The sequence below is a fragment of the Aptenodytes patagonicus genome, chromosome Z (genome assembly GCF_965638725.1).
Source record: "Aptenodytes patagonicus chromosome Z, bAptPat1.pri.cur, whole genome shotgun sequence".
Classification (NCBI taxonomy): Eukaryota; Metazoa; Chordata; class Aves; order Sphenisciformes; family Spheniscidae; genus Aptenodytes; species Aptenodytes patagonicus.
Window position 1 is genome coordinate 30,176,999 of NC_134982.1, and position 23,755 is coordinate 30,200,753.

The window sequence follows — 23,755 nt, forward strand, 5'->3', positions numbered from 1 at the left end:
TGCCATGTATTGGCTTATATGACACAAGGTGTCCATGATTCAGGATACACACAATACACTTCCTAGCTGCTGAACAGACAACCCTGGTTATGTCCATGGCTCCTCAAAGGGAACCAGCAATTGCAGGAAGAAAAACCTTCTCTGACTCACTCCTCTAAGCTGCCTCTCAAAGCAGTTGCTTCCACTGCAGCTTACTCAAGACTGTGGGAACTAAAAAACGGGTCCTGTATCCTATTTCTGATGCAAGTGACCTCATGGTTAGGGAACAAGTACCAGAAAGAGGAGAGGCTTGGACTCATCCTTCCTCTGTTACCTGTTTCCTTCCTTCCACAAAATCACGGTGGCAAATTTGCATCCAGGCCACTGTCATCTATAATTCCAGATGGCAAGAAAAAATTCATGGAGGTTCACTCAGATTGAGACCTGCAACACTGATTATAGGTGGAGTTTTGCTTTTTATTGCAGAACCAGTGAGACAGAAAATTTATCACACTTTCCAGATGCCCACATACTCTAAGACAATAACTTTAGCATTATGGCTGCATATATATTAGAAATGCAAGCCATGGTGGTGATGATAACCATGGCTAAGGCCAGGGAAGTGACAATCACATCAGTTTTTTCTTCCAAAGATTTTCATCCTTTATGGGAAGGACCTATAAACCTTCAGTTGATGTAAGGAGAAAGCAAAGCAGGATAAAATGTGGTGGAGAAACTACAGAGAAAGGAAAATAAATTCAAGACAAGTTGAGGGAGAGAAATGTATTAAAACAATCACAGGCTAAGAAAAGGGTCCCCAAAAAAGATAGAAGCTGATAGAAGATATCATCAGCATATAAAGATTTTTCAAAGTGACTGAGAAGTGGCACAGCACAGTGGAGAACAGTAAAAGCCAGAGGAACACTGCACATTATTTCCAAAACAGCTGAAGTGAGGATCTCCTATGCCAAGTGTCTTCATTACAGTCTTATCTCCTAGCACTACCATATCTGCACCCTGAAATCCCTTCTTCTTTACTCCAGGGCCCCAGATCCTGAAGGCTGCGGGCACTGCACAAGTATTGGTGCAGGGGTCAATCACAGCAGATGAGACTGATAGCCAGGAGGTCTCCCGTGGTAAAATGCTTGTCCTGTGCAAGTTCAACTTTTTTTTTTGCTGTGGGAATCTAACTTTTCCACCAGCTAATTTTTAAAACAAGCCTGTGTGAGTAGGAAATAATTAAGACTACAGGTAGCTCTGAGAGCAAGCACTGCAAGAACTTTCCAGTGATACCACGCTTCTGTTTAATGACTTACTGACTTTCAGTATGGAGGAAGCATTTTGTGTATATGGAAATTGTTTTTTTCCTGCTGGATCATATGTCTGATTAGGAAGCTGAAAGACACTTTCTGCTTTAATGTACCCCACTGCGTAGACCTAAATTCAGAGGTATAGGAAGGCATGGGATGATTTCTTTCATGTAAAGGCACCTAAGTCATATAAACCATTTGCATAAATAAGGCCTCTTTCTCTAGTCCCTTTAGTAGAGGGAGGGTATGCCACCTAGCCATTTGTTATGTGCTTTCTTGCATTTATTTGAGGTGAATAGAAGGTTGCTCTTGGACCAGTTTGCTATAGGAAATGAGATTCAGATTCTTTCCACGTAGTTTATGGACAATCAGGTAAACCTAAACCTCTCTTCCTTTCCCCCAACCCCGGCACAATCCTGCAGTGCCCCTTTTTAGCTCCAGACTTCTGCAGATGTTTTGAGGTCTCAATGAATCCAGAAATGTGAAACTGTAGAGAACTGCATCTTCAACCTGCAATATGGAAGAAAGTATTTGAGACATGAAGGTTATTGAGATAAGGAGAAAATTAAGGTTAATACCTAATATTTTATTTGATACAATCTATTTTTCAGTTTGTCTTTTCAGCTAATGAACTATTTGGCTATGAGCTTAATGGAAAATGGTGTGGGCAATTAGCCCAAAAATGTCAACAATCTTAAAGCAGCAAAAGCTTTTAAATGGTTTGCTTTTGATCAAACTTACTAGCATGAAGTCATCTTTGCCAAGAATAGCAGCTGGAAGTTTTAGATGAAAAGGAATTTTCTTTGGACTGAAGGATATGAACTGGTCAAACTAAGGCTTCAGAACAGAATAGGTTCTTTAAGCACACTGACAACAACTTCCTGACACAGGTCATTGAGGAGCCAACAAGAAGGTGCATGGCTGTCCTGATACTTACAGTACCAGAAGAAATGGGTGGGCACATGAAGGCCTTTGCTGCAGTGATCATGAGATGGTGGAATTCAGGATCTTGAGAGGAGGGAGAAGGGCAAAAAGTGGAACCAAAGTTAGCAGAGCAGACTTTAACCTCTTCAGAGATCTGCTTGGAAGAACCCCATGGGTTATGGCCCTGGAGAAAAGAGGAGTCCAGGACTCCTGTTTAGTTTTCAAGGATCATCGCCTTCAAGCTCAGGAATGGTTCATCCTGACACACAAAAATCAAACAAAGGCAGTAGGAGGCCTGCATGGATGACCAGGGAGCTCCTGACTAAACTCCAATATGAACAAGAAGTGTATGACAAGTGGAAGCAGGGACAGATGACCCAGGAGGAATATAGAGACGCTGTCCAATCATGCAGATTAGGAAAGCCAAAGCCCACCTGGAGTTGAATGTGGTGAGGAATGTGAAGGGCAACAGGAAAAGTTTCTACAGGTACATTAAGTGAAAGAGGACATAGGAAGGGCTGAGGTGCTCATGCTTTCTTTGCCTCCACCTTTACTGGTAAAACCAGCCTTCAGGAATCCCAGGCCCTCAAGACCAGAGGAGAAGTCTGGAGCAAGGAAGACTTACCCTGGGTGGAGCACGATCAGGTTAGGGAGCACTTAAACAAACTGGACATACACAAGTCCATGGGATGACTTGGGATGCACGCATGGTGCTAAAGAAGCTGTGCCATGCCATTGCAAGGCCACGCTCCGTTATCTTTGAAAGATTGTGGTGACTGGGAGAGGTTCCTGAGGACTGGAAGAGAGCAAATGTCACTCCTGTCTTTAAGAGAAGAAGGAGGATCTGGGTAGTTACTGGCTGGTCAGCCTCACCTCAGTCCCTGGGGAGGTGATGGAGCAACTAATCCTGGAAAACCTTGCCAAATCCATGAAGGACAAGAAGGTGACTGGGAGTAGTCAGCATGGATTTATGAAGGGCAAATGATGCTTAGCCAACTTGATGACCTTCTACAATGAGATGACTGGCTCGGTGGATGAGGGGAGAGCAGTGGATGTTGTTTGCCTCAACTTTAGTAAGGCTTTTGACACCATCTCTTGTAACATCTTCATAGACAAGCTGACAAAGTATGTTTTAGATAAGTGGACAATGAGGTGGGTTGAAAAGTGGTTGAACAGTCGGGCCCAAAGGGTTGTGATCACTGTCACAAAGTCCAGCTGCAGGCCAGTCACCAGCAGTGTGCCCCAGGCGTCAATATTGGAGCCAACACTGTTTAACATCTTCTTTAATGATCTGGATGATGGGGCAGAGTGCACCCTCAGCAGTTTTGCAGATGATACAACACTAGAAGGAGCAGCTGACACAGCAGAGGGCTTTGCTGCCATTCAGAGGGTCCTGGATGGGCTGGAGAAATGGACTGACAGGAACCTCATGAAGTTCAGCAAAGGGAAATGCAAAGTCCTGCCCTTGGGGAGGAATAAACCCAGGCACCAATACATGCTGGGACCAGTAGGCTGGAAAGCAGCTCCACAGAGAAGGACCTGGGAGTCACATGCTGGACAACAAATTGACCACTCACCAGCAACTTGCCTTCACAGCAAGGACAGCCAATGACATCCTGGGCTGCATTAGGAAAAGCATCACCAGCAGGTGGAGAGAGGTGATCCTTCCCCTCTGCTCAGCACTGCTAAGATGCATCTGGAGTGCTGGGTTCAGGTCTGGGCTCCCCAAAAGAGACATGGACATAGTGGAGTACCTCCAGCAAAGGGCCACAAAGATCAAGGGACTGGAGCATTTGTCATATGACGAGAGGCTGAGACAGCTCGGAGTGTTTCGCCTGGAGAAGAGAAGGCTCAGCAGGGAACTTACCGATTTCTATAAATACCGGATGGGAGAGAAAGAAGAGGATGGACCCAGGCTCTTCTCAGTGGTGCCCAGTGGCAGGACAAGAGGCAATGGGCACCAACTGAAACACATGAAATTCCATCCGAACACTCAAAAGAGTTGAGTTTTTCTTTACTATGGGAGTGGTCAAACACTGGCACAGGTTGCCCAGAGAGGTTGCAGAGTCTGCACCCTTGGAGATAATCAAAATCCGACTGGACATGGTCCTGGGCAATCTCCTCTACCTGACCATGCTCTGAGCTGGGGGACGGACTAGGTGACTCTAGTCCTGATGGACTAGATGGTCCCTTCCAACCTCAAGGATTCTGTGATCCCATGGTTCAGGTACCGTTGCCTTCCAAATTGTCTCTGAACACAGTGTGCTTCTCATCCTGCCACTAACTCTCTTACAGAGGGGCACTTCTCCCAAGGTAAAAAGTAATAACCATTTAGCTGTGCTAAATTAGGTGAATTTGCTGGTATTTTATGACTTAGCTCAAACCACATGATGCTCAAGAGCAGATGCTAGAAGCCTGTGTGGTAAAAAGCCACAACCATGCATCCCAATGAGAGAGACTGTGTTTTTGTAAACTGTTAAAGAAAGTTATGTCAGTCACCAATTCATACTGCTCCAAATTTGCCCTTATTTCCCTGTAGACTATTATTTATCTTAGATCATGAGAGCAGTTACTACAACTAACTGTCATTAAACAGACGAGATTATAGACAGTTTTCTTTAATATTGAACATTATTAAATCATTCTTAGACTATGTTCCCTTCCCAGCTTCCTTTTTCTCTCTTTCCCTCTCCCAAAGCCATTGTTGTGCTATTAGTATTCTTTTATCACATCTCTCTCTTTCCAGCTGAATCCAGCAATTTGTCCTCTCCTAATCCTCTCCGCCACCTGCTGCTTCTTTCTCTGTTCCTGGGACACCCCCCCCAAGCCCTGTCTTGGTCAGCCCTCTGCTAATGTACCTTGAAATTGTTCTCTCACTGGTCTCTCTGAATTCCTTTTTCCTTTTCCTCCAGCGTGCTGGGAGTATATCTTTGTATTGCTGGGTACAGAAAAATCTGAGGTTTTGGGAAACAGAATTACTGTCCAAGTAAATGTTAGTGCACAGCTGAACAACACAGGAATCTTGCAATTTCCAGACTTGATAAAACTGCTAATCCAACAATAGCCACAGAAGGGTCTGGGTCTCTGTCATAGCGCCTAGACACTGTAATAAGACAAACAATATTAGTAATAGTTTTCCCTCTGCTAGATGTATGGTCTGTTTTTAGAAGCCTTGCATCTTTGTATAAGTTCATTTATGTTGCTCTTTTCCAAGCATTCATCTCTCATGTTAATAAGTAAAAGACCTCAGGAAACGCAGCACACTTTATGAGATTATGTCCTTCCCCAAACACTTCAGATATAAAGATATAAAGTGTACTTCAGCCTTTCTAAGTTTTACTCATCTTCTTACAGAGAAAAGCAATTAACCCGTGGAAAGTACCAGTTGTTACATTTTATCAGTATCACCAGTCATCATGAAAAAGGGATGGTGAGTGGATTTGGGGTTAGGCTAGTCCTGGAAGTCTGCTGTTTGACAGCTATTCAAAACCACACACAAACAGCCCTTTTCTCCATTTCAGAACAGAGGCACAACTATTGTTTCTGAAGCCCAGGGCAAAGTCAGTACTGAGATTTTAAAATATATCCTTTGTTCACGAAGACTGCCTTCATGAAAGCAGACTGACATCTACTGTGGTGACTTTCTGATAAAAGCACGTGTATGCTTCTTCACAGTCCTGATTTGTTCCTCATGAGTCCTCCCACCACATCTTGAAAGACACCTGGCTTCAGTACGTCTTACTTTTCAAAGTGCAAGTCCCAGCCCCAGAAACTTGGCAAATGGGATACTTGGTACTATAACTAGCTAGTTCACCACGTGCTCAATAATTATTTCATTGTCTGAGAACATTTAAGAGATTTTAGAAGTTCTTGGACTGCCTTTCAGAATGTTCTTTCATGCAGCTTAGTAATTTGAACTAAGTGTCATAATCTAGAGTATGTCTATGCTTGCCCATGTGTGATCCACTAGTTAGGAGCTTACTATCCTGCACCTAGAGGAGTTTGATCTATAAGAAAAATGAAAGATTAGATAAACAGGGTTTCTGTAAAGATGAATATTCTTACACTCAAAAGTAGATGCCCAAACTGTGTGAGAACGCCACGGTCACCTCCAAAAAAGATCTTCATAAAAAGAACTAAAGCCTTAAAATCTCTTTTGGTTTATGGGAATACTTAATGGTAAGGTAGAATACTATGTGAGAACATTAGTACCTCATTTGTTTAGAGTCAATTAAGTAGATAATGTAATTGTATTAAAGGCAGTTTTATTAGGATGCTCGAAAGTGCAGTGTGTCTTGTCCACAATTACGTATTAAGACAGAAATACAGTATTACTCTTTATTGTGTACTAAGTGCCATAGCAATTTTTTGACAGAAGTGTTGAAAGAAATCAAAACAATTTCGTTTGCTGCAATATTATATAAATTGCACCAAAATTTGACAACCACAATGAATTGAAACACACTGCAAAGAGGCAAGTTGCACAAAGCCACCTCGACAAATGATACAAGTGACCACACTGTTCCCAAGGAAGCAAAGCTTTCAAACAAGTCACATGCATAAAGTGTTTGTGTTCTTCTTCAGAGCACAGTATTGTAACTAGAACTGCAGTATCATTTCACAAGCAGAAAAATGCTGATGTCCATATCCCCAATATCCTTCTCAGATCTATGCCAGGACGTCTCTCCTCCCTTTGTACTCCCCAAATTTTTATTCCATGATCCACTGTTACAAAGAATCTAACAGAAACTGCATCCAGCTGATGAATCAGACAAGTATTTCTATTTAATTCATTAGCATTTGTTTTCATTTCCTCTTCACTACATGCTTCACTTAACACTTTGTGGTAAGTGGAGCATAAGTATTCCAAAGACTTCCGTAACTCCTTCATGAAAAATCGCTGAACTTGCAGTGATTACCTTTCAAACACAGTAAGCACCAATATCATCTTCTGACGTGAGGAATACTGCAAAAGACAGCCAGATTCCACACCCGACATATTGCTGGAAGGACACAATCAGCTTCTATAACACAAATGCCTCCTTTTGGAGGAAAAAAACCAGAGAGTCAAAAAATCGGGAAAATCTAAAGGCACAAGTCACAATGATATGCTTTAAAAGCAGGATTAAAAAAAATATGGGTTAACCCCTTCTTTGAGAGCATGTGCAAGTGTGTATACAACACTGCTGCCAGCGTGCATCTGTGAGCAATGGGAGAGGCAGGAGAGGAGGAGTGGTGTCAGGTGAGGAAATACACCCTTTGCAAAGCTTAGTATACAGTCCTTACGCCTCAGACATGCTCTGTATACTTTCTCGTAAACCAACAAGAAGGTGACCAGGATCCCAAACAATATTCACCAAGCATGTCTTTGCTTTGCAACTCCACTCCCTCTCTCCCTAACTGAAATTTCTCCAACCTTTATCACAGCATTCAAAAACAAGCAGTTTTCCTTTTCTGTCACATTGCTGACAACATTTGAAGGTTAAGGCCTCTCTCTTTGGTTATATTGTTATCTGAAATTAAGATATTGCAGGTAAAACAAAGAAGTCAATACACTATTGTATTTGGAGATCAATGCAAATTAATATGCTCAATATTATATTGAATTTCTCTTCCCATCCTACCTCTATCCCCAAGAAAACTTTTAAAATCATACAAGGCACAAATGGCTAACATGTTTCAGCAAGGTCCTGTCTCTTCCTTGCTGTTCCTCTTTTGGCCCTGGTTCAGCAATCTTCTGTGGCTTCAGGTGATGACAGTGGGTCCCTTTCGCCCTGTCCTCTCATGAATCTGAGATATTTTCAGTGCGATTGCTATAAGAGGACTCAGCACAGCCTAAAGAGGAAGAAATACAATGAATTACATAAAGTAGAAATATCAACAGACCTATTTATAAATCCCCCTTTTAACTGTAGTATTATATAATAATAGTAAATCATTTAATAATAATAAATACTGACACACAGTGTCTATATTGTCATACTTGATATAATGAAGTATCATGCTGAGCATATGTTTCGTGAAGTATTACACTGAGTATACCTAAGCTATGCAGAAAAGAGAAACCAGTAAATGCACTGTACTCATAATGTCTCTGTGTAACAGGAATTGTGGAGTTCTTGTGAAATCTGCTGTACAAAACAACCTAGAAATCACAAATGTAGAATTATTTCTATTCTGATGAGTGGAAGCCATGTAGATGAGATTTTCTCCCTAAACACACTTAATCTGTGAAGCTTAGGGTCAGAAGGTACTGTAACAATTACCTTAATAGAAATCACAGAAGTGTGTTTTGAGTAATACCACCTATAACTGTATTAAATAGGATAAATTCCAACAGAAGCAGCATGAACTCTCAAGTTTCAGGCTACAGACTTTATTAAACGGCCACGTGTATGAAACTGCCCAGATGGGTGACTGCAAATAACAACTATGATAGCATCATATGAAAACCAAGCAAAATACAATTTTTCAAATGGCAATTGAATCGTCTCTCAGTTAATTAAATGATATGCAAAGATAAACTGGCAGAGCTGAGTTTTGTGTGAAAACCTTCTTTTCAGAGAATCGTATCTTTGATTACCAAACTAGTAAGGTAATTTTCTGACCCTCAAAGACTTCCCCCTGCTGCCTCTTTCAAATAAACTAAATGCTGGCTTTAAACCTGTCAGGTTTAAAAATCAAATCAAACAAAACAGTAATTCTGGAGAGCTTAAATTTACAGATATCTTTTTAATAAGCTTAATACAATCACTACTGTGAGTCTGTTTCAGCCACCTAACAGTTTCTGACAGTATGAGGTGTTTGCTTTATTTATACAAATGGTCAGACGGTTAAATCAAAAGAGAGGAGACAAACTAACTGTGCAAGCAGAGTCATGGAATAACACCATGAATGCCATTGGTGTCAAGTGAGTTTATGATCAAACTTAGTTATGCACAAGTGTGAGCAGTCTGACATGTTATTGTTCAAAAAGCTCCCTATTTGTAGATATCTATCTACTGAATAATCATTGAAGCAGAATACAAGTCCATTAAAGTCAAACATGCTTAGAGAAGATTAATATGCAGAGCACAAATTCACATCTGTGGGCAAATGCTGCAAAAGTAAATATTAAAATGTGCCAATTTATAAGGTCTGGACCATATCATTCCTTCCCTCCAGCAACATGGGTTAAGAAGAACTGAAAGAAGACCAAAGTATCTGAAGTCCCTCCAACACTCCCCTAAGAAGGAGTTCCCCTAAGGAACACTTCCTTATTTAACCTAAAAAGCACAGGAAAATTTAAAAAGCAACCCTACTGACCAGCTTTACTTGACCCTGCTTTCTTAAGCAACAAATGCACTCTGAAGAAAAAAAAAACAAAACCAAACTCTACACAATGCTTTGAACAAAACATAAAATCAAATGAGTTTATGTGACAGCCATTTACATAAACAATATAGCCCCTGCTCTTTTGCCAAGTCGTTCCAATTACTACTAAATCTTCTGCTTGTTACAATCATGCTTCTCAACAGAGAAAGTCCTGTTTTAGTTCTGTCCTCTCACACTTCAGTTTAACTACACTTTCTTCATCCTGCAGATGTAAAAAAAACCAAACGTGCATTCTTTTCAGAATGGCCAGAGAGGGGCAGAATAACAAGGAACTAGAGCTGTATATGCCTTTTAAAAACTCCTTTATCTCTACAATGAATAGTTTACATTTCAGTTGCAAAAGATAAATCCCAGCCAGCAATCATTTATAGTTAATATGACTCTAGAAAGACTTCTGTATCTTAAAGAGGTTTTGATTTAAAACTATTTTTCAAATGGTTCTTTCTACTTAAGAAATGGTAAAACTTTACTATTGACATGTCAACTCAAAACGGCAATTGCAATCACTCTGTACGTTAATAACATATTTATCTCTTTGAAACTGTTTGGGAGATATGGCATGTTATCCTTTAGATAAAATTTAAGAACGGAAAATTAACAGAACTGACTTAATCAGAATTTTGCTTTAGTAATAACAGATAGTAGTCACACCTCTAAAAAATAACTGGTAGGAATGATTATTCATACCAGGAAATACATCAAACAAGCAGATATCTAACATAAGGCAAATAAAGATCAAAAGCCCTTTGCTTGGGAATAATCTGTACCAGAGCTGTCAGAGGTGTATCATTCCTGCTTGGCTCATGTAGCATTTTTTCTCTCTGATCTTGCAAGAAAATTCCACTCAACTCCCTTTCTTCTAGTCAAGTTCTCAGATAAGATTTGCCCTGTGATGCATCCAGTTTATCAAACACTCAGGCAGGGCTGAAATGTACCTGCTTGCAGGTTAAAAGCTCAGCATGTGTCTGGAGTTTGGCTTTTGAAAATATTTTTCTCAGAATAGGTGGACAAATGCCATCTATATGTCAAGAAACACCTTGTGAAAACCTACTGTGTGTAGCACTTCTGCTAAAACTTGCCAACTTTCATTAAAAATTCATGCAGTTCTGATGCAAAATCATCTGCCCAGACTTTGCCTGGAAAGCTTGTGAATCTTTTCTCTTCAGTCTCTCCCCCAGCCTGCACTGAATTTCAATCTTGTTAGGAAAACCAAATGTAGGTGAGTTTTACACAGTCTAGGCATGGACATTTTCCATAGGTCTCAAATTCACTTTTCCCAGTCCAATGTAAGTCTCAAAACCAAGTTGCCCCATCAGTCTCATCAGTGAAAAGAATTTTGCAGAATTTATCTGGGAAAAATATAACAAAAACAAGATCAGAGAACGGTAATACCCTCAAATAGGATCCAAACATCTTAGTGAACTCCAAGTAACTACAACTCTCTTTTACAGCTCTGAAACTTTTGCTCTGTCTTCTCTTAGTGTCCTGATCCGCATTTTGCATTCAGCATCATGTCCATCAGTGTTATTTTGGGCGCTCTCAGCTTTACATATACCCAAGTGAATGTACAGGGTGGAACACTAGGAACATAGGGTCAATTATTTGTATATATGTCAGTACTTGTAAAACATTAAACACGAAACCATTTGCTCCCTGTATTCTGGGATCACAGGGAGAGGTAATGGAAGGCTATCCGAATTAGCCAGTCTTAAAAGAACGTCCTACTAGGGACAAAGATCCGGCATTAATCGGCTAAACTTTGTGTGACTGTTACATAGGCATTTAGGCACCTGAATTACTAATAATCAAAATGACACTTCGGACAGTAATTATTTGAGAACAAATGTTCATACCTTGCGACAGATTTCTAGGCAGACCTGGCATAGTACTACATGTTCCAGAAGAATTCACTTCCCTGGAACAGTTCAGGGAACAAATGGAGGAACAAATGCCTCAAAATTAAAGATAGATAAACAAGTGAGTTAGTACATCATGAAGTCGTCAAAGAAGGGCTATAGTTTAACTTTTGGAGCTCTGTAAAGATAGAAGATGTGCCAAGCGTTTTCCCTCTCTGCATCTTCCCTCTCTAAAAACTGCTGTCAAACCCCAAATTCTACCTCTTCAGCTGCTTGTCTATGAGATTTACTATCAATTAAAGTAGTTTTCCAGTTTGTAAAGGTGGCCTTGAGAAAAACATGCTTGCAGAATGCTTTGAAGTCACCAAAAGCAGTAATTGCTAGGTGGTGGTATTATTACTGTATAAATTATGATAAGCCTTGACGTTTCAGGCATGGGCTAGAAATCCTTTTCTCTCCTAACACTTAAATTCATTCTCAGTCCTTCTCTTTTTATCATTTAAACATTACACAGAAGGTTGCTCAGAGAGGTCAGGGTTAACTGAGACAGCTCTAAGTCCTGGAACAAGGATACAGAGGAATTGAGAAATAACTCCTTCCTTTCTTACCTCTTCCTGCTCCCACGTCATTTTCCCTTGCTTCACGTGACTGTTTAAAGCTGCTGTTAGCCCTTTGTAACCTGGGCAACAGAATCACTATCACATGAACTAAGGGAAAGAAAAAGAAAGGCAGAAGAGAGGGGCAAATCCCCCAAAACATGTTTTAATGGCCTTAGCTATTAGAAGGAGCTTTTCCTTTGGCTGTAATGTAGTTTAAAAATCAACTTACATAGCAACACTGAAATGATAGAAGAGACGCAAAGAATGGACAGAAACAACTACAAAGTGAGCTCAACTCTAAGATCACACAGTCTGGCACCACAGCTGTACCTCCTGCAGGGCTTCTGCCATAAGGACTCAACACACAGCTCAGCTCAGCATGCCTGCTTGGGTCTTGCATTCCAAAAAACAGAAGTCTTTGGAAAGGTTTAGGCTACTGCCACCAATCCTAGAAGATCTAAGCAATGTGGATAGCCTGGTTCATCGTGGAACAAACTGGACTGGCTCTGTAACATCCACAGCACTGGTGGTGTTCACTTTATTACCGTGAAGCAGCACACTTGCTCTGGGAAAAAGGAAACTGACCTCTCTAACTCTTGTGCATGGTCTGCCTGCTAACTCAAATAAAATTACAATAAAAGTCAGGAGGCCAGCTGTTCTGTCCCTAGCAATAGAGGAGGGCAGGCATGAGGGGTGAAAAAGACAGGAGGAAAATGTAAACTGAGCGGTGCATGGAAACATCTACGTTTACAATAGATCAGTTCTTTTCTAGTATATCCAAAGAGCTTTGAGTGAAGATTAGGTTTAATGAACTCATTTCCTTTATTCATGAAATATTTTATAATTACTGTCACACAAAGTATTTTTCCTATGTAATATGAAAACAAACTTTCCAGTTCCAGCTGATTTAAAATTTGTTCACTGTATGGCTTTGGGCAGAATCAGAAGCTAAATTACCTGAATAGCACAAACATGCTGTGTTACCTAAGAATGTGATCAAACAGATGGAAATCTCCATATCCCACATCCCCTCAAATAAAATCTTACAAATTTTAATAGTAAAGGCAAAACTTTATATGATTTCTCTGGACCGTACTGTATGTTTTAATAGCCAACCAGAGCCATGCTAAAAGACCCAATGCTTCAAAAATAAACAAAGAGGCAATAATTCTCTAGCAAACTGCACTTGTGCTTAGGGTTGTAAGAGTGTCTCGACAGAACCATATAGAAACCTTTACTTTTATCCCTATTAAGTGATATTGGACACAAGGACTTCTGGGTTATTGATTTCAGTTCCCTGCTCTTGGACAAACACACACCATAAACAACTGCTTTATATAATCACTATATATATATACAATCATATATAATCATAATCCTTTCATATACCGACCAAGGCCCACCTGAAAATCAGTTTGTTTTTTCCTCTGCTACTTGCCATTCAAAAATTGTTTCAGAAATTCAGTCTTGGATGACCAAGACACTTTTTATCCAATGATTTTTCTTTTAATTGGCGTGCCATTTTGGACAAAAACACAAAGAAACAACTCCTGCCCCAAAATCTCTGCTCGGACTGCTGCTAATCTAATGATTCTATAGCTAACTAGCACATAGTTCACTAGTCTTTGGCAAAAGTAATTGCAGCATTTGTGATTCACTGCATCCCGGAGTACCTGACATAGTCTGCATAGGTCTATGACAACACCTGTTTATTGCTGTTGTAGTTCACATAATGAATAATAACATACTGTAAACAGAGCTAGTTAGTCCATATTCAGAACAGTCTAGATGATTCACTACACTATTCCCAGGGCCCTTCTCCTGCAACAGCAGCACAACCATGTTGTTGAAGAACACATTGGATTTACAAATAAAACAATTCAAAACAATGCATAATGAGTCATTCCTTTCCTGGTCTTCATATATGAAACTTCCTGTCTGAATCTTATTCAAGTTCGATAATATATCCAGGTGGCTAGCCAAAGGACAAGAAGATACTAACCATGTGTTGGGATCTGCAAATAACGAATAATGAGTTTATCTGTAAAATGAGGCTATAAATGAGCCTACAGGTCAATAAACTCTTATTTTAGTACTTCATGCCCATTGAACGTATCTCTAGATTTTCCATCTGTGTTAAATTTAGCACAGCTAATAACTCTATTAACTTTAGAAAAAGATAAATGCCAATGCATAAAGGTCCAAGACTTCAGACAGAAGTCTGTCATTTGTTATAATGAATTGAACTTCCAGAAATTGCTAGTTGGATGTCTATTTGACTGGTTAAAACCAAGGAAACTGCTGTTTTAAGGAAATCTTCCAAGTTAGTTGGAAAGCAATTTTCTCAGGAATGCACAGTGATGAGGGGCATCACCAGTGACAAGGAGCATCAACAGAGTGGTCTTCCATTCTAAGGGGAACATTTCAGTTTTAGAAAAGTGTTGGGCGTTGTTTTCAAGACTTTGTTTTAGAACTAGATTGCATCACCACTATAAATTACGTAATTTTAAAATGCTTACATTGAATTGTTTTTAATATACTTTGCGGTATACAGAGCATGATGGTCATTTTTCTTTATTGGTCCTGATTTTCATTCCTCTTGATACTGGCTTATAGGAAGAACTGAACTACTCACAGAAAAAAGTAGCCACGCTTTATCTCCCAGGTGACCATGAAGCTGCTTCTGCCAATTTCCTTCAACGGATCATTCAACAGCCAGAAGCCACTGCTATTCACATTTATCTCTGACCTGGGACTTCTAATTATTGGCGTATTTTACTACTTTCCCTTGGACTCTTATGTTGTTGATCAGGCAGTTGTCTATGCTTAATTTATTCTAGGTGGAAATTATTACCAATTAAATTGTATGAAAGATGCTACTAAAATAAGATTTGGGTGACCCTTACATTCATTAATAGCTACTGTTTGGCCTACATATAAATTAGAACAAAAGGTCCTTATGAGCCTTGCTTCTGTCTGGTTACAAGAATGCTTTTACAGAAGCTCTAACATTTCTGAAGGAAAATACACACTTAAAGGCAGTAAGGCCTGAAAATCAGCTCCTCCCATAAGAATCATGCAGATTTACACAGTACTGAAGCACAACAAAGTATGAGGTGAGCTTCACTTGAGCACCACTCACCTGAATGGCTCCCTGGGGCCAATAGTGCTTCAAAGTATGTCAGGCTTTCTGTTGGGTATCAAACCAAAGTAGGGCCTACAGCTAACACTCTCATGATAGTTGAACCTGGATGATATTGAGCATTGTTACAGATCTTTGTCCAAATTTTATTCTGGACAAAGGTTCATCATAGAACAGCCCAGGTTGGAAGGGACCTTGGAAGATCTAGTCCAACCTTTTGTGGGAAAGGAGTTATGGTCATCCACAGAAGTACAGCACCTCTAATGTGAATGATTAATTCTGTCTACCTCAAGTGAACAGTTGTTTTTAAAAGAAATGTACTTGTATATATCATCTTTACAATAGCTCTCAGTTAACACTTAACTCAGAAAGTGCCATGTCATACTGGTGTTTCAGGACAATATGCATGTCTCAGCATGCATATTGGAAGGTGTGGTTTAGATTTCTGCTTATCTGTGGAATATTCACCATCAGCAGTTACACTGTCAGAGAGAACAGAAGCAAACTAGAAAAACTTGAAAACTGCTGAAAAGTTGGCTGATTAATTTTGGGAAGGGAAGGGAAGGGAAGGGAAGGGAAGGGAAGGGAAGGGAAGGGAAGGGAAGGGAAGGGAAGGGAAGGGAAGGGAAGGGAAGGGAAGGGAAGGGAAGGGAAGGGAAGGGAAGGGAAGGGAAGGGAAGGGAAGGGAAGGGAAGGGAAGGGAAGGGAAGGGAAGGGAAGGGAAGGGAAGGGAAGGGAAGGGAAGGGAAGGGAAGGGAAGGGAAGGGAAGGGAAGGGAAGGGAAGGGAAGGGAAGGGAAGGGAAGGGAAGGGAAGGGAAGGGAAGGGAAGGGAAGGGAAGGGAAGGGAAGGGAAGGGAAGGGAAAAAAAAAGGATACTGATATGAGGCAAACTCAAGCTATGAGGCAGTGATTCCATAAAATGGCACTGTAACTTCCAATATAAATGAGTTGTCTATCAAGACAGAGAGATTTATTTCTTGTGAAAAAGGGCCAAAAACATGCCTCAAGGAACTTTTGCCTTTTGTTTCAGGTTTTGACTGGAATTGTAACCAGGCAAAAACATGGAGCAATGCAAAGCATTCATTTTCTACTTGTCTATGTAAACAATGAAAAGAAGGTGCTGGAATAAGGTGGTCCAATAAGCAGAAGCAATCGAGTATTTATTAAAGCAGCCAATCATCAAATAATTTTATGTCTTGGTTTATGATATAAAAAGTATGGAAGAGAGTTTTTCCTGATCAGCTATTCCAGGCAGAGTGCAATGATACAGAAGCTACATGTAGTCATCTACCCAATTACAAAGATCAACTACACTTAAAGAAAAATAAGCATTTATCCCAAATGTAACAAGTTCCTTAAATACTATATATAAGGTATATACTTTACATACTTCTTCACGTCAGTGCTGTTTGAGTAACTGGTCACTTATGAATATGCTGACTATGCCCCTATTACTGAAAGTAAATAGGAAACAAAGTACTTAAACTTCAAATCTGTCACAGCTCTTCTAGATGTACATGTGTCAGTATGAATCTCAAAGCAAACTAACTAAACAATAAAGGAATTACAATATCAGGAAAACTATGTTGCCCCTCACCAGCAATGCTGTTTTCTGAAAAAGGAGTTCGCTATTCACTCTCTTCCACATATTCCACTGAAGATTATCAAATGTTCTCCTGAGAAATTTTTAGTTATTTTTGTACTAACATGAGGATCTCCTGAAATCAAATTTATGTACTCCCTTGAAATCCACCGTCTGCCTGTGGAATACAGTCTATGACCTTGCAGGTCCTAATGCCCTCATGTTGTTGGCAATGTATCCAGCCAGGGCAAGGAAAGAGGAGCAGTGGGAACTGTGCAATACTATACAGTGAGAAACCAGAGAAAGAATTTATTGCATTAATTGAGACAAAATTGCTATTTGTGCCATATTTTGTGCACATGACAAGAGATGAGGAGGGTGTTTACAGTACTATGTATTTCCTGAGGCAGTCTGGATATTAAAATGTCTGTCTGCACTGCATGAATGCAGGAAAGTCTCTGCAACAAGTTTCAAGGCAATGACGTTTCTACCCCTGGTGGGGTAGAAACCCCACCCTGAGTGGGTGGACCTCAGACCTGTGCTATAGGTAGCTTCTCTCCTTGAAGGACCCCTTGGATGTACATTGTAGCTTGTCTCCAGTTCTGACTTTGACCCTGTCTCCTGGATGGACCCACACTGTTGCCTTATCTCCAGCCCTGTCTCTGGTCCAATCTCCGGCTGCTCCAGATGGACCCTGAACCTGACCCATCACTTGCCTTGTCTGGGATGGTCAATGAAGCTTGTTACCAGAGCCTTGCTCTGCCTGCTCCACTTGCCTGCTGGGGGACTGTCCCCTGGACAGTAAGGGCACTGCCTGTGCTGTAGCTGCTGTGGGTGCCTGGCTCCTATCACTTTGTGCAGCAGCCCCATTCTTGCTGCTCCCTGGACACAGTCTGTGCTGGTGGTGAGGTCCCTAGACCTTGCAGTGGACTTTATGCACCTCTCTCAAGCAAATCCATGCAGAACAGAGATGAAATGTAACAGTAGGGCAGCACAATCCTCATTTTCTGAGGATAACCTCTGCTCCCTCAATCTAGTCTGTTCACAAATGGAAAATTCACTGAGAACAGTTGTTGTTTTCCACTCATTTAAAAAAACAAGTGTTAAATACTGGGCATTGATTGTAGGTTACTTTAGGAGACACACAAGCCTAAACTCTGCCAGCATGTCACTTCTCTCGTATTGCATACCTTGTAACAAGTAAAGTAGAACAATCCGTTGATGCAAAAAGGATTCCATTTTAAAAGGCACGTTCTCATTTGTAATTAAATAGTCAAAAGTTTAGCTAGATGAATGCTGCAAGTATATGCTCTGTTGTTTTCTAGTATTTTTCATTGGGATTCGTTAGACAGGAAACATATTCAGATCACACTTTTTGTGTCACATATCACAAGGTTACTGTAAGTCCACTGCAAACCTCTAAAATGAACTCTTAGCCTGTCTCTTACCATGACTTATTTTCATTTCATCTATGCCTTGCCTACATAGCACAAAGAACCATATTTAAAACGGTCAGCTTAGTTCCAACTGATAAACAATTTGTGCTGTAACAAAATTTGACATAGCTGTGGTGCACTGACCTTGGCTGGCTTCCAGGTGACCACCAAGCCGCTCTACCACTCCCCCTCCATTCTTCACTGACCTTGGTGTCTGCGTACTTGTTTCTCCCACATTCTCACTCCTCCCTCCCTGCTACTGTTGCACAGTTTTTTACCCTTCTTAAATATGCTACCACAGAGGGGCTACCAGCATTGCTGATTGGCTCAGCTTTGGCCAGTGGTGGGTCCATCTAGGAGCCAGCTGGAACTGGCTCTGTTCAATATGGGGCAGCTTCTGGTGTCTTCTCACAGAAGCAACCCCTGCAGGCCCCCTGCTACCAATACCTTGCCATGTAAACCCAATACAGTAGCAAGTGCGAATGGGATTATAGCAGTGTTCTTCCTTGGTCAAAATATATTTATGACCCTGCTAGCTGGCTAAACCTGGATGCACAGAAAAACAATGAAATTGCTAAAAAATGGTCCTTTACTCTGTTGGAGGCTTAACATTATAAGTATTCTATCCAAGCAGTTACTGAGGATGCAAACTGTTACTTTAAGAAAAAGCAAATAAAATGAATAGATCATATCTGCAGGAATGGAGTCTGCAACATTTCTGGAAAAACTGAAGCACTTTCCATGACTGATAGGTAATTGTTTAATAGTGTAAGAAGAAACTCGTTAAGTTTATAGTGGGAATCTGGTGAAAAAACAATGTCAAACACTTACCTAGGGTTCAAATATATTTGACAGCTTTTACATTTTGGGAAATTTGCATTTGCATTCCAGTCATGAATACACAACTATATGGGACTTCAAACTACAGGGTTTTGATTTACTACAAGCTAAATGCTTATCCTCTCTTCCATGAAACATCCTTAGTCCTCTCTTATACCACAGCATGAAGGTGTTTTACTGGGAAAAATCTGAGAGTTTGAAATGTGATTTATATTATGAATTGTTTTAGGCGTCTGCTGGACTATACTGCAACTCGCTCTCAACCTTCACTCTTCTTAGGAAAGAGTCTGGTTATGATATGAGATAATTCTCAGACAGCTGCAAGTCTTTCCCTTACAAGGAATCCCAACATTGTTTAGACTCCGGCATCCGTATTTCCTAACTGTACTCTCATTGTGAGGAATCCCTGGGATGCTGTAACTAAGTGATCCCCAGATAACCTGCTTGAAAAATAATTATCTTTTTTTAAATATTGTTCTGTAACTCAGATTACAACACCTGCAAAAAAATGAGTGAAAAATTAAAAGTAGCATGGCTTCTCTTAATAGACTAAAAGTCATTGCCCAGCATTTATCACAAGGCATCTCAGTCCTTGACATTTCTGTTGTGTTAGATACTACACAAACATATATTAAAACTGCTGGTCCTGCCTCAAAACATGTACAGTCACGTGATTAGGAAAATCATCCACAAACACAGTAAACAGGGGTCAAAGTGCTGAGTGTTCCTTCTGATTAAAGATGAAAACCTGTACCCATTGCTATTATGGAGGAAGTGCATTACTTATCAACTTATTACAATGCTATTGCATTACCTGTGGTTCCTTATTGTGTTGGCTAGGATCCTTTTCATAACTCTCTGCATAGATCCGGAGAGTAGCTCTCACATGGCTAGAAGCACTCATTCTGAAGATGAGCCTGGAAGCATCTGAAAAAATAATCCGCAGCCCCTATGGGAGAAGAAGGAGCAGCATGTATGTAAGGTGGCAATACCTTTACAAATCACAGTTCACTGCTTTAAAATAAAAAGTAAAAGGAAGAGTCATTTGGATGCAATTCCTCTTTCCCTGTAACTTTGGACAACTCATTTATTACTTCTTCCCCACCCCCCCCCCTAAAGACTAGAAATGATCTTTTGTATTCCCTCCCACTCCTCATAACAAGGACTCTCTTACTGTTGTTTTTATTTTCTTTTGCTGATTTGTTCTTGTTCTGTATGGCAGAGCACAAAATCAATGGTCTGAGAAATAGTTACAAGATCAGCAAGGATCAGTGGCCTAAGAAATAGCTACAGGATCCCAGGATCAAAAACCAGTTTTCAGTACTGAATACAAAAGACAGGATCAGTTGCTACCCCTCATAGACCATGCATTGATATCTGATTACAAGAATTTCAACAAGAGTCTGTAGTACAACTTGGGAAACTTAACTTAAGGGGTTAATGTCAAGTACACTAATTAATGCACATTAACTGTGTGTAGAGTAAAAAGGATTTATTATTAATTAACTGTGAATTTGCTCTTTGCTCCCATCTTCACCTCTTTTTTTTCTTTCCTCCTCCCCCCTTTTGTACTGTAAATATGAACACATTCTTCTACAGACCACAGACAATATACTTGGATCTACAGTCAACAGACTTTCTGTACAGGAAGGCCATTAAGGCCAAAGGACTAAATTGCACAGTTAAATAGTTGCAGTGTTTCAATACTCTACCAATTCTGCACTAACATGCAGTCTAGTTCCCTTTCTGTAAATGGTACCCTTAGACTAAGTGCCACCTCTGCTATGCCACTGAACTTTATTTCCCCTTTTAGTCCTGCTGTTGGCCAATGCCTAGTGCATAAACTGAGATCCTTGCTACTTTTGTTTAAGGGGCAGTAAACCATTAAAGATGAGAGAAGAGAATTAAGAGAGAAGCATTTTATTCTTCCAGTTTTATCAGCAGCTTGAGAAGACACTGATGTTAGCAACACAGTGCTCCGATATTCTAAAGTGTAAGTAGAAACCTTTGTTTCCTCAGGTATATGCCAAAACATCTTCAGCACCATGTAAAGCATTGTTTGGTTGATAATCATAGAATGGTTTGGGTTGGAAGGGACCTTTAAAGGTCATCTAGTCCAACCCCCTGCCGTGGGCAAGGGACATCTTCAACTAGATCAGGTTGCTCAGAGCCCCGTCCAACCTGACCTTGAACGTTTCCAGGGATGGGGCATCCACCACCTCTCTGGGCAACCTGTGCCAGTGTTTCATTACCCTCAGCATAAAAAACTTCTTCCTTATATCTAGTCTGACTCTACCCTCTTTTAGTTTAAAACCATTACCCCTTGTCCTATTGCAACGGGCCCCACTAAAAAGTCTGTCCCCATCTTCCCTACATGCCTCCTTTAAGTATTGATAGGCTGCAATAAGGCTTCCCCAGCTTCTTCTCCAGGCTGAACAACCCCAACTCTCTCAGCCTTTCCTCACAGGAGAGGTGTTCCATCCCTCTGATCATTTTTGTGGCCCTCCTCTGGACCCACTCCAACAGGTCCATGTCTTCCCCGTGTAATGCCCATTAACACTAGAAATTAAAAAATAGGAAAATATCCCACATGGATAAAGGGTTGGATTAGATGGCCTAAGAGATATTTTCCATCTCTAACTTTGGTGATACCATGAAACTTTTTTTAGCTGCTAGTATGGTATTATATATCAATTATAACATGTATCAGCAACATAAATTCATCTAGTAGTCTCAATATGCACAGCATTAAGTGACAAACAGAAACAGTTTACATTCGGAAGACTGAGCTTTACAGCCTGTTTTTCTAATATTTGCTATTAAGCCAACTTTGTAATGAGATGGTTCAATTGATGCTGATGGGAGTTTTTCTATTGATTTCAATGGAATCAAGATTTGATCTTGGATGCCTAGAATTACACAGGCAGTTTGTTACGATCTGATCCTGCAAGCAAAGGGTTGTCTCTTGCTGATTGCTCATTACACTTAACTTTATGACAGTAAAAAGAAAGAAGATAAATTGCAGAGTTTCGCAGTTCTGGGTATAGTTTGTTTCGAATGGTTGTCAAACCCAGGACTAGCAGCTCAAAGTACGGAACATCAATGTCAATCAGCTTTAAGAGAGAAGGAAGGGAGCCTAACATATCTGCACAAAATGAAAGCATTCACAAAGTGAACATCAGAGCATGTGAATGTCTTCCTCTCCAAAGACTACACAGGCATTTTACACGCTCCTGCCAGGCCTAGAAACTCCCACAATGACATGACTAGCAAGACCACTTGAATAGTCTTCCACATACTCCATGTTTATCCAGTGATAATAACAGTAACACATTGTTACTTGGTTTAGCACATCTGAAGTCTCACCACTTATTAAATTATGGTCTTCAGAATAAAAAGGATTTATAAGCACTCCCCATAACTCTTCCCATAAGTTTATGATGCAAAAATACTCCACGAAATTACAGCATCTGCAGCAGTTTGATGTAACAGTTAATGGCACTTGGGATGTTTATGCAATGTATATAGACACACAGCCAGCATTCAGACAGTTCACTGTACTATTTCTGAGCTTATTATTTTATTCATTTTGCATTTCTCAGGGACATATGACTGACAGTACTGATTTTTACACACGCATGATGACAGCTATTTGTTTATAAGACTAGGATTCCTGCCATACAGCTGAAAATACTCTGTAAAAGGGAATTACAGAGACACAGTGGCTGTACTCCTTAAAAACAATAATCTGAAGTGCCAGGGAGAAATCATATGCTAGGGAAAAAAAGGCCTTTAGAGCTGGACTGTCAAAGTCAACTTTTCAAGTCATGATATTTGCACCTGGAGATCTAGTTTAACTCATTTTTCAGAGAGCCCAGCAGCAAAAAATCTGACTTTTGAATCCCCCCTGGAAACCTGTGATTTAAGCACTAGCAAAGCTTTTCACTCAGGAAGGCCACAGAAATTAATGAGAGCTATTAAATTTGTATATTCCTCACTGTTTTCTGCAAATTACACCTAAGCTGTACGTTACAAACATTTGTTAAAGGCAAAAAACCCAGCCAAAAACAGTTACCAAATAGATATGAAAAAGCATTGCCTAGAGAATAACCAGTGACTCAGCATCTTGTGTAATGACAAAACCAAACACGTTTTCCCCACTTGTTACAGAATACCCTGTCTAACATATAAAAGTTTTCCTTTTTGACATTTTTGAGCTTTTGTGGTCAGCAAGGTCAAAGCAAGCTGGTGAACTTGCAAGCAGCCTACTTACTGTTTGTCATGATGGTATTTTTTCACCTGACATAAGCTCCATTAATTTAAAGCCACATATTTGCTATTTATTACATAGAAGGTGTCAGCTCCATGAAACAAAATTTTATATGCAGAACTTATAAACCAACGCAAGAGGAAAAGAAAGAGGAGTAACGCACTGAAAAGCCCACAGGACAGAATAACTTCCAGTTTTAATAAAATAGGACACACTATTTGTCACTAACAAGAATAATGTTTTCTTATGGGAACAGATAATTTTTTTTCCTGGGAGGAAGCAAATGAAAAGGTTCAGTACGGCTTCCACACTGAACATCTGCAGATATTCATTTTGGGCAAATTGGGCCTGCTAATGGATATTAATGAGCTGTGTGGAAACTCTGAAAAAAATTACATTTCATGGTTAACCTACTGGCTTTGAAGCTGATGTGATGGAGATA

The 23,755-nt window shown here is 40.2% G+C and overlaps 1 protein-coding gene across 1 annotated transcript in view; it reads right to left on the reverse strand.

Moving 5' to 3' along the window:
• Window positions 1-6,537: 6,537 nt before the first annotated feature.
• Window positions 6,538-23,755, reverse strand: part of PGM5 (phosphoglucomutase 5) — a 77,673-nt gene continuing 60,455 nt past the window's right edge. The window contains exons 10-11 of the mRNA XM_076362117.1: window positions 19,858-19,992; window positions 6,538-8,048 (exon numbers count right to left, since the gene is read on the reverse strand). Coding sequence (XP_076218232.1) covers window positions 7,959-8,048; window positions 19,858-19,992 — 225 coding nt within the window. The 3' untranslated portion in view covers window positions 6,538-7,958. The remainder of the gene's footprint in view (window positions 8,049-19,857; window positions 19,993-23,755) is intronic.